General features: G+C 34.3%; 1 protein-coding gene across 2 annotated transcripts in view; it reads right to left on the reverse strand.

The window, feature by feature from the left end:
- Positions 1-513: 513 nt before the first annotated feature.
- LOC109066121 (matrix metalloproteinase-16-like) overlaps positions 514-12754 on the reverse strand; it is a 52857-nt gene continuing 40616 nt past the window's right edge. For both annotated transcript variants that reach the window (XM_042714583.1, XM_042714582.1), the window contains 4 exons: positions 8092-8230; positions 5063-5213; positions 4830-4945; positions 514-2548 (listed from right to left, as the gene is read on the reverse strand). In XM_042714583.1, coding sequence (XP_042570517.1) covers positions 2220-2548; positions 4830-4945; positions 5063-5213; positions 8092-8230 — 735 coding nt within the window. In that variant the 3' untranslated portion in view covers positions 514-2219. The remainder of the gene's footprint in view (positions 2549-4829; positions 4946-5062; positions 5214-8091; positions 8231-12754) is intronic.

The following is a 12754-nucleotide window of genomic DNA, read 5'->3' on the forward strand; positions in this document are numbered from 1 at the left end:
TGCCCCATGGTAAATTGATAAAATTACCATAGAAGTATCATGGTATCATGATCAAATGGCATGGTAAAATGTCCAAAATACCATGGTACCATGTTCAATACCATGGTAGTAACATGGTAAAATTTCTAAAATACCATAGTAGTTTTCATAGTACCATGGTGCCATGTTCAAAATACCACAGCAGTATCATGTCATAAAGTATAAATGTCACGGTAATTTGACCAAAATACCATGATATTACCTGCTTCTATGTTCAAAACACCATGGTAGTACCATGGTAAAAATGTCCAAAATACATTTTTGTAAGTCAAAAAAATGAAGAAAAGTACTGCAGCAGTCTCATGGTAATACCATAGTGTTTTTTTCTATATTCTGTGGTACTACTAAATGATTACCACATTAAAATACTATGTTATTACCATGGTATTTCCGTTAGTTGAAAGAGTAGATGTTTATATTTTCCCAGACTGAATATGCATACTGTATATAGTAAATGAGAACAAAACGCTAAAATGCATTTTAATCATATACTGATTAATTTATTAAGTCTGTCAGGACGGTTCGTCCCAAACCGAGTCATGAAGTACATGAGTTTGAAGAATGTCCCATTTTTTCCCCTTTTTTTTTTAAAATAATGAAAAAAGAAAGAAAGAAAAATCTAGCATCAGTATAGACACACATTCAAACACTGCTTGCCAAAAACACGCGTATGGTTTCCTTCAGATCACGTACGTTTTTTTTCCTCGCATCTAAAGGAAACGGATGACAGCTTAGCACTTTAAGTACCACTTTAAAGTTGAGGTTGAGACCATTTCAAATGTACCCCCCCCCCCCCCCACCCCCCCCCCAAAAAAAAAAAAAAATTAAACAAACATTAAAAAATGCTAATGCAAGCAAATAACTGTGTTCAAACATCTGTTCGATGCAAAGGATTGAACTAGAGTCAGACTGCAAGACATGAACAGAACTGAAAGTTAAAAAAAACATCCGATCCTATTGCAGAAACTTCCCATCACAAGCAATGGTGAAACGTTACATGATATACAGTATCCTTGATTTTCTTCTCGGTTAATAATAAAGACACAGGACTGGATGTGAAGGCTTGCATACACTTTGAATCAAGCGCTGTCCTGAGTTGCTCTGGTGGTATATGTCAAGGTTCTAGGACCCCATCCAGACCTAAAAACAAGGCAGTCTGAAGGAGATGACATGCTCAACCTTTTGGAAAAGGGGAAGAAACAAATTCTCAAATCTCTGTCCGTGTAAACACGACCAAACGGGTGAGCGTAAAGCACGATAAACGGATCAAGCACTTCCTTTGCAGTTGCAATTCTACCATCAGACAGAAAAAAAACGCTATAAAGTATTCATTGTTGCAGTGGCTCGGTCTTCCCTCTGTTTTGACTGATATGTTAGGCAGAGGTTAAGGAGTCCCGCCCCGTTCCAGCGGCCGGGCAGCCCTGCAGTGCAGCCCCTGGCAAAATGAGGTCTCAAATCGATCTCAAAGGGAGCAAAGCAATATTGCACTGCTGTTCTGACAGGACAAACAAAGCAGTGCTTAAAAACAAACAAATAAACTAAAACAAAAGCAAACACAAACCATAATTAAGGCTATTAAAATATTGCAGAATAATTTGGCCCCTGTTTTTGAGACAGACTGCCACAACAGTCAAAACTTCCCCCACTACATATCATTGCAAAATATTTAGAGCAGGGAGTAAAAAAAAAAAAAATTGTATAGAAAAAAAAAAAAAATCGTAAAAAGAAGAAAAAAGATCCTCTTTGGAGTCTTTATTTGGTTTGGGATGCTGTAAAGGGAATCGTAAATAATACTGTTTGAAAATAAATAGATTGGAGCCAAGCAAAAATGTGAAAAAAAAAAATGTGACTCCTGCAACATTTTCGTAATTTTTTTCATTTTTGAGCATTGCACTTGTAAAACCTAAAGTTATAGCAATCAGCAATTTCCACGTCATACAGTGGCACTGGACGGCGCAATGCACCGTGGGATCCTTGCAATCCCGCAAGCCTCCTACAGCGGGTGCACCGGGGCCAATGGGGCAAGAGAAGGGAGTTTTGGAGGGAAATGCACCCCTTGTCTCCTGGAGGGGGGAATCAAAGCAAAGGCCCTCGCTGTTCTCCTTGAGTGAGACGCAGGTCAAGAGCCAAAGTCTGCAAGTTTAGGGTGTTTACACCACCGTGTCTTGTGGCCGTGTGACTCACACCCACTCCTGCATGGAGCGTTTGCAGTACAGTATGTGTCGGGGCGTCCCCTTCCTCTTGAACTGAAAGACGGTGTAGATCAACACCAGCAGGCAGAGCGCCAGGACGCAGGGAATGACGATGGCGATGGCTTTGACAGTGCTGGCTTCGTTGTCCAGTTTAATCACAACGTCCTCGTCCTCTGTCGGCTGCATGTCAGGGTCAATGGGCGTGAGGTCGCATCCCATGAAGTCTTTGAGGATGGAGCGAGGGTAGCCGGGCTCCACCCGCAGCCTGTGGTTGTTGAACTTCCAGTACTCTTTGTCCTTGTAGAAGTAAGTGAAACCTGCAAAGCATTGACACGGGAGACATAAGTTATTTTTGTATTTATATTGGATATTTAATTGTGCATATTAGTTTTCACCTATTTTTACATTTTTAATTACTTTTGAGGTCATCAAACGCTCACTTAAATATAATCTTTAACAAACCTTGAAGTGAATATCTATTTTTCATACTGAACATTATAATATAGTGATGTCTAAATTCACTTGTAGCATTTTAATTGATTCAAGGTTATTAACAAAATCCATAAACTTTATCTGAAATATATTAAAAATTCTAAAATTATTATTATTATAAAGTTTAAACTAAAATAAAAATGAATAAAAACTATGTAGACGTGTATAAAAAAACTAATAAAGATAAAAATGCACAAAAATGACTAAAACTAACTAAAATTTAAATAGTTATAGTTTTTATATTTTAATTAGTTTTTTCATTTTGTATATTTGCTGGTTTCATTTAAATTTTAGTTAGTTTTAGTCATTTTTGTGCATTTATTAATTTTATTAATAACACTAAAATAACACTAAATTGATCTGATGTTTAAATATTGTTTTAAAAGCTTTTTTAATATTTTAAAATATCACAAATATATTTTTTAAATATATTTTTTAAATATATTTTCTATAATTTCACATTTTAAATATATATTTAAAAATATTTTTTTCTATTAATTTTTCATATTTAGAATATAATTATATACTAAATGTATTTATGTAAAATGTGTAAAATATGTTTAAATCTTGCAGGGCTTTGTTGAAGGTTTTTGAAGATGAAGGTATGTCATTGCTAAATTTACTTTCTATGAAGTGACAAATAAAGGTTTGATTGGACACATGGCCTTTGATGCTGACAACAAAAGTTGATAAGCCTATTCATTTTGCTACCATTACGATGCATGCATTTTAATTTAATTTAATTTAATTTAATTTAATTTCATTTCATTTCATTTCATTTGATATTTATTTATTTATTTATTTATTTATTTATTTATTTATTTATTTATTAATTACAAAACATCAACAGACCTGTAATCTATATTTGGGCTGTTCAGGCCTACTGGCATAGAAATTGAACCATGGTGCATATGTTCCAGTCTGAGATTAATCCTGATCTCACATCTCCCTGCTAATTTCCTTTCACTCTCCACTAAATCTGTTGAATAAAGTTTCTAGATCCTGAAAATAAAAATGTTCCAGACTGAAAGAGGGGCTCAGCGTGATCTAAAAAGTGTGATCTGAAAAGCTTATAGTAAGACCACAGGTTATCGTAACATCGATACCTGCATTAAAACTGGACTAGAGCTGAGGAAAAAACGCTATCCTTTCTTATCTCCCCATGATCGGCTGGCTATGATGACACATAATTAGGGTCAATTTTCTTGACTCTGTCTCTCCCACAGAGGCCTTTTTGGTAACGTGCAGAGACAGGGCTGAAAGAAAGCCCACAATCACTATCAAAGTGTGGCTAGCCAAACAATTTCCCTGGAATATCAATCCACCCTTCATGCTCAGATGAGCGCCTGCGTCGACGGGCGAACCTGGCAGCAGGGATGGGTACAGATGGCATATGCGTGGCTGTCGACCTGCGCGCCTGCAGCTACGGACTGAACTCATGCAAGACTTCCCCACCCCGAGAGCTCCTGCCAGAGACATTCACACTCGTCCTGCACTAACTTTCAGAACTGTGTTCTTGTGCAGAATGAAAATAGCCCAGCGTAAACGAGATTGACGCTGAATTAAACTGCTTCATAATGGACAGAAAAAATTTGGAGTCAAATGCAATATAAAAATTTAAATGCTGCATGGTCTGTTTGTAGTTTAAATTAATTAGCTAACAAGTCTTTATTTATGTTTTGTAGATGTTAGGTCCTAAATTCCTTTTCTGCCATTTTGAGTTTTTTATTCAAAATATAATGGAGAAATGACAGGAGATTATGGGAAGATGGTGAGGGCATGAGATTGGGAAAGGTTGGAAGCCAGATTCAAACTTGTGTTGCCTACAACCAATGGTTCTGACAAGATGCCAAATTCTACTTAAAATACCAAATTATGGTCTTATTAAGGAGTTAGCTGGCTTGAAATTAATGTTTTGTCACTATAAAAGTAATTCAAGTGACTTTAGCACAATATTTCAAGTTTTATCATGCATTCAATTTGAAAGTCAAAGCAGAAGGTAAGTTAAATATCGGTGTGTTCCTCACACAAAGCTATTGTATGACTTCAAAAGAACAATATAAAAAAATATAATAGCATTTATATATGTATATATAGGAAGCTTACCGTTAGCTTTGTCCACAAATGCTCCTTGAGGAGAATCTGGGACACCCTTCCATACAGTGATGGACTTGGGATAACCAGGATCTATCATTTTCAAGTCTTCATTATATCTCCAATACCTGCATATAGATAATCAGAGAAAGTTACACACACATGGCCGAGTGCACACACACACACACACACACACACACACGCACACACACACATAGATGAACCCTCGCATTCTGTTCACATACCTATCTCCTTTGAAGAAGTAGGTCTTGGCCACGTCCTCCCACCAGACGGCTGTCTCTATACTCTGCGCTGGCATGCCGTTTCCAAACATTGAGATGTCCTGGGGGTAGCCAGGCTGTAGCATTGTGTCCTTGAACACCCAGAACTGCTTGCCTAGAAAAAGCACAGGAACAAAGGAGAAATCAGGAGATTACAATATTCAGCCCATGGTAGATTTTGAGAAAGTTCAGTCATTTAGATCAGTCAAAGAAGAAAAATGTAAATCATGGTTTCTAGAATTTTTTTATGACTTGCTGATTTGTTCAAATTTGGCTACACATATCGTGGAGTGGTTTGTTGATTTTGGAAAATACTGTATATTGATTATATATTGTGATGATTTTAATGTGCTTTTTTAGTTGTCTATTACATTTCCTCAAGTCTGTGTCACAATTTCCTCCTGTGACATCTTAGTATAAGAGCATTGACAAAAATGCTTTCAAATAGTTTTTCCTTGATGCTCATTTAGTGAATAACAGTGTGGAAAATAAGCCTTGATTGATTGCACTGTATTTTGTTGCATACTTTATTATTAATCATAATGGCTGTTTGGTTGAAATGTTGGTTATAAAAATCATAACAATTATTATTATTATCGACTCATACAGTAAAAATATATATAATGTAATAAAGTTAAATATTATAATAAAAAATAAATATTATACCTATTACAGTACATACAGTATTATAGCAAATACATATATAAATGTATATTTTTATTTAAAATATTTCATTATATATATATATATATATATATATATATATATATATATATATATATATATATATAATGAAATATTTTCATTATATATAATATATTTGTAATATATATATATATATATATATATATATATATATATATATATATATATATATTACAAACGATTTTTATTCAATGTATTTAATTTTAAATTAAAAGGCAGTAGACATATTCTACCATAATGTATAAATAAATTTTAAAATTTTATTATTATTATATTGCAGTGCAGCAATGATTATTAAATATTAAAATTAATGCTCTTAATGGAAAATGGACATGTACAGCACAAAAATATAATATATATTTTATGAAAACACACACACACACACACACACACACACACACACACACACACACACACACACACACACACACACACACACACACACACACACACACACACACACACACACACACACACACACACACACACAGTATATGTGACCCTGGACCACAAAACCACTCTTAAGTGTCAATTTTTTTTCGAAAGCTGAATAAATAAGCATTCCATTGATGTATGGTTTATTATGATAGGACAATATTTGGTCGAGATACAACTATTTGAAAATCTGGAATCTGAGGGTGCAAAAAAATCAAAATACTGAGAAAATCGCCTTTACATTTGTCCAAATGAATTCTTAGCAATGCATATTACTAATTAAAAATTAAGTTTTGATATATTTACCATAGGAAATTTACTAAATATCTTCATGGATCATGATCTTTACTTAATATCCTAATGATTTTTGGCATAAAAGAAAAATCGATAATTTTGACCCATACAGTGTTTTTTTGGCTATTGCTACAAATATACTCCAGCGACTTAAGACTGGGTTTGTGGTCCAGGGTCACACACACACACACACACACACACACACACACACACACACACACACACACACACACACACACACACACACACAAATATATATATATATAGCCATAGTCCCACTGTATGCACATTCATCCAATGGAAAAACTTTTTTAAAGATAACCATAATCATATTTCATGTTTGTGTGAATAACTGATAATCACTAAGGTTATTGACACGGAATCCTCAATATTTACATCATTTCCAGATAAATGTCCGTTTCTGCAAAACCAAACATTCAATTTCACAGTTCAGGCACTTCCTGTTTGCCTTTAATTACTTTGAGCAGGCCTTTGGCCGTGTGTCTGCCACTGTTACTCAGACCTGACATGTTAATGCCTTCACTTTAAAATGTCAGTGTGCTTTAGAGGCACTCGTGGAGAAGGGAGGAGAGCAGGGGTGCAGCACTGACCCTCTGAGCTCAGGAAACATGTCCACAGCGGGCCGGGTTAAGGGCTGTCATGGTTTGTTTGGAGTCTGAGGGGTCAGAGGAGGACAGGTCCATCATTTTTCCTCTGGAGGAGGAAATGCCTGTCACGTCACCTGGGTCTTTCTCATGGCCCTCTCAGCGAGGTCAAGCGTCTCTCTATGCGAAACGCAGGGGCCGAAGAATGCAAGAGAGATCACTGCAGACCCCTGGAGCCTAGTATGCGTGTTTGCTCATTTATGTCTGTGTTTTGTTTGAGAAAGTGAAATTGCAGGGTGATTTTATTGTAAATGTTGGCTTGAGGTCAACGTTATCCAGAGCAACACATTTAAACGTCCAGATATGGCCATGCTTTCTGACCTACTTAACTGCTCAAGAGGTCAGTGTAAGCGATCCTCACTCTGTGCTGCTTTCTACTGGCAATGAGTGTGAAAAATGTGTTTATTTGCTTCCACATGGACCACACACACTGTGTACGAACCCATGGGAAGAAAATCACAAATGTGATGAGTTTATAAGCTTCATCATAATGACCTCAATGTGATTTCAAAAAATTCTCATCAAAAGCACATTATATGAGAGTTATTTTATTCATTTGTACATGGCTATTTCCTTTTAAATGTGTGTAAATATGACTCATGTTCTTGACAGGTTTTGTGAGATTCACCATCATAGACACTCTCACACAAGCATGTTCTCACAGTCACTAGATGAACTCCTAACAGTGTTATATCCAGTAAAGCAGTACAGATAAACCCGTGAGAGCCCTACAGCAGTTGACCTCTCTGTAGAAACAAGTTTAAGTCTCTTCTTCATGCTGTTCCCGCACTGAACTCAATGCTGTTCATTCACTGATCTCTGAACTCAACTCACATCTGACGCTTGTTAACAAATTGTGCTGAAGGAAATTGATCTGATGTGTAGAAATCTTACCTTTGAAGAAAACAAATTTGCCCTTGCTGTTCTCATAGACGGCGTCGATCCTGGGTGGCAGACCCCTCCAGAAGACATTGATGAGCATGGGGTAACCTGGCATCACAGTGTTATCTCTGACCCTCCAAAACCAGTGGTCTTCATAGAGAGAACATGATTGGAAGAGAAAAAAACAAAGAAACATTAGCTGTATGGAACATTTTCAGACATATCCCATAAGGCTTTGCATGTTGTTTTTTGGAGCACAGAGTGGTCAATACAAGGCTTTAGAAGTTTAGTCTTGTAAACAGCAGCTTTTCTGTTGTTTACAAGTCTGTTTTTTTAGGACAAATTATTTTATAAATAACTCAAACCCAGATGGGAATCGTTTGAGCTGTGGCATCCTGGCCTTTACCTACAGCCGTTCGGCCGCAGCTGCTCTCACTTCCAGCTCTGGAAAATCCCACGTCACACATCTACAGCTTTGATGCCACTGCTTTGATGCTCTAAAGCTTGTTTAAACATTGGTGGCAAAACAGACAATATCTCCGTCATCACTCTGTGGTAGCCGTAACAATCGTTCCCTCCTGGGAAGTTCCTACTTATGAGTCCAGAAATCAAAATTTATAAAAACAGACACTGTGGGCAATTTCATATTTCACAGTTCCCAGCAGACGCAGGAGGCTTTTTAGTCGTAATGAACAGCAAAGGATGCACATTAGGCGTGTAATTGATGTTTTATCATTCTTGTGCTGCTGGAGAGGATGATGGGAAATCAAGCCCAACAACAACAACAACAACAACAACAACAACAATAATTATTATTTATAGTATTATTATTATTGAATAATATAACATTTGTGAATGACTATTAGTAAATTAGGCCTAATATGATTTTGTACATTACAATAATATACTTTGGAATATAAAATAACCTTAATGTCAGGAAAAGGTTTTAAAGAGATTATCAGAATAGTTCTCATATTTGTGCATGTTATAATTTAAATAATATGTTATGGAATTAATATATAATGTGTACATTTATTAACATAATCATTATTAAATATGTAATATTTATAATATTGTTATATTATAAAATGGATAAACAAGTACTGTGTAGTGCAGCACAGCTGGAATGTGATATTGACCAGTCAGCATTCAGAACTAAAATTTGTTATATGCAGTTCTGAGATAATTCGCTGTGCACCACAAGTCTGTTTCATCAGGACTGAATCTCTCAATGCAAAGTTTGAGCATAACATATGGCTCAAAGATGACAACTCCATTATTCTTCAAGCACACATTTGCTTCTCCTGACTAATCTTATGCAGCAAATTGAGGAATGTAATTTGACCATCAGTATCTCTAAAACTGAAGACGTCTTTCATTTTATCCTGCAGTAAGGCGCTCAGATGACACTTCTTCAGCCTGCTCTTCGCTGACAGTATTTTGTACTCAATTACAGAGATGTCATTCTTCAGATTTTGCACCACTACTTTGATTCCTATTGTTCCTCACTGTAGCTACAAATGTATCAAACAGAGCACAGGCTTTTTGTTTAGTAGAGGTGTTTGCAAAGTCAGATATCAGTAGAATTAACTTTGTTGTATAACTTGTCCCCTACTCACTTAAACAACACCTTAAATTTGATTGGGTCCTGTAAGCAGCCACCTAGCAACTGCATAGCAACATACTAACAACCACTCAGAACACTTTAGCGACTGAATGGCAATGCAAAGACTGCACTCCAGTATCGTGGCTGTTTTTCTTCACTTTTAAAGACACTACTCTTTCTCGTCCTTCTCTTACCAGCCTCTTCTATCCCAAAACCAGAGAAAGACAAACAAATTTGACTTGCACTCTGTAATCACAGGGAAGCCCACACACACAACAGTGATCTACTAGTAAAGTCCTGGTCTCTAGACGCACCACATTCATCTGCGTTTCATTAGTGTTTGAGAGAAGACACACTGCTGTGTTTCTTGTTCTCAGCCCCATCCGGCCTGAATGAGTGAGAAATGACAGCCTCAGCATAACTTCAGCTTTAAAACAGGCTCTGTCACACTGATGACTTTCTTTTTTTTTTAAATGTATTATTATAAACTGGCAGATGAGTTCAACTACAAAGTCGGACTTGGAAAGGTTTCATTTGACATTTTGACAATTAAGACCTTAAAATATAGGCTATTTCTGTTACAAAGGTGGTTGTGTGGGGTTGCACGAATTTTGGGCCTTAAAAAATGGGTCACAGAGCAAAAATGTATTCTGCTTTGTTCTGTAAGAAAGAATGTCTTATGTGACCCTCTGTACTGTACCTCATTTTTTGGAACAGTCATTCTCAGAGAGACCATTATCTGGTACAAGTTGGACTGTCTTCAGCTTAAATTATCTCTAATTTAACTGAGCAACAAAGAGGAGTGAAATGTTAAATATAATGTTATAGAACAGGAAGCAGCGGTAGGATTAGAGAAATTGAAGCGCAAGCTGTTATTAGGATCAGAGCTTCAGAACTTCTTGTGATGCAATAAAAAACCTTATAAAAAAGAGCTTATAAAGGCTTCTGTATGTTGTGGTTTAAATATGTGTGTGTGTGTGTGTGTGTGTGTGTGTGTGTGTGTGTGTGTGTGTGTGTGTGTGCGCGTGTGTGTGTGTGTGTGTGTGTGTGTGTGTGCGCGTGTGTGTGTGTGTGTGTGTGTGTGTGTGTGTGTGTGTGTGTGTGTGTGTGTGTAAATATCCCTTTAAGATTTCAGAGACTTAAATCAGTGTCATGTCTGGTTCATTTAAGGCATCATTTAAGGGAAAAGAGGAATGGGAAATTTCTCATATTTCCCGTCCCTACAGCTACATATTGATTAATCCAGATGTCAGAAATGATCAATGGAATTTGATTTCACTAATATTTGAATGTGCTTGATTTTGCAGGATGAAGCAGTAAGTTACGAGAGCTCAGACGATGTTAATACAGATTCCATTCAGAGGTTTAGTCTGCTCAAATGATGCACACTGTAACAGCCAGCCAATACTGAACACAGGGATGTGTGTGGGGAGATAGAGAGATGGAGCGATACATGGGAAAGATGAAAGCACCGTGAGCAGTGTGGTGCTGGGCAGGTTGAGAGCTTGCTGCTGGGAGATCGGCCTCTATCCCTCTGCCTCTCACTATTTCACAGTCTACAGATCCCTCACCGAACTGTGAAACTCTCCTCACAGGACTGGACGGAAGAGATCTGTCACCGGGCAAAGACTTAAACTGCATCAAACAGTAGCACTCAGGAGACAGCCAGTGAGTTGAGTGAGTGAGACACACTCTCCAACACTTCAAATACACATACTTACTATAGAGAGAGAGAGAGGGAGGAGGGAACTGACTGTTTATATTACTGGAGAAATGACAGAGAACAAAGCATGCCTTTATTTACATTTGCGGAAATTGTACATATAGGGATTATATAAATTTATTTTGACATTTAAAAATAGCTTTAAAAAGATATTTATACATATTTTATATTTTCATTATAAATTATTTACGTTGCATTTTATTATAAATAAAAATATTTACTAAATATTAAATATTTACATATTTTTATATATTTATTCATGGAATGATCATGCATTATACAATATATATTTATTAATTTATATATATACACACACACACATACACACACACAAACATATATATATATATATATATATATATATATATATATATATATATATATAATATATATATTATATATCTATATATATAATATATTATATACTTATAATATATATATATATATATATATATATATATGTATTATATTATATATATAAATTTAAATATTTATATATTTACTCATTCATAGATTAATCATGCATTACATAGTATATAATATTCATATATTATATATATATATATATATATATATATATATATATATATATATATAATTTTTATTAAAATAAAATACCAACACAATTGTAAATTGCAATTTTTAGAATTATAATTAAAAAAGCTTTAAAAGACTATATTTATATTATTGTTTTATATTATTAATTAATTATATTAATAATATTTTAAATTATTTACATTCCATATTTAATACATCATATAATATATATATAATATAATATAATATAATATAATATAATATAATATATAATAATAAATAATATAAATATACTATTTATATATATCTATATATATATATATATATATATATATATATATATATATATATATATATATATATATATATATATATATATATATTAGGGCTGTCAAATGATTAATCATGATTAATCACATCCAAAATAAAAGTTTTGTTTACATAATATATGTATGTGTACAGGGTATATTTATTATGTATATATAAATACACACACATAAATTATATATTTAGAAAATATTTACATGTATATACATTTATATATTTATATTCTTATATTTTATATTATTTATAAATATATTTAATATATAAACATAAGATATTCTTCTTAAATATATACATGCATGTGTGTGTATTTATATATACATAATAAATATACACAGTATACACACATATATTATGTAAACAAAACTTTTATTTTGGATGTGATTAATCGTGATTAATCATTTTGACAGCCCTAATATATATATATATATATATATATATATATATATATATATATATAATATATATATATATATATATATATA

This window comes from Cyprinus carpio, chromosome A24, assembly GCF_018340385.1.
Source record: "Cyprinus carpio isolate SPL01 chromosome A24, ASM1834038v1, whole genome shotgun sequence".
Lineage (NCBI taxonomy): Eukaryota > Metazoa > Chordata > Actinopteri > Cypriniformes > Cyprinidae > Cyprinus > Cyprinus carpio.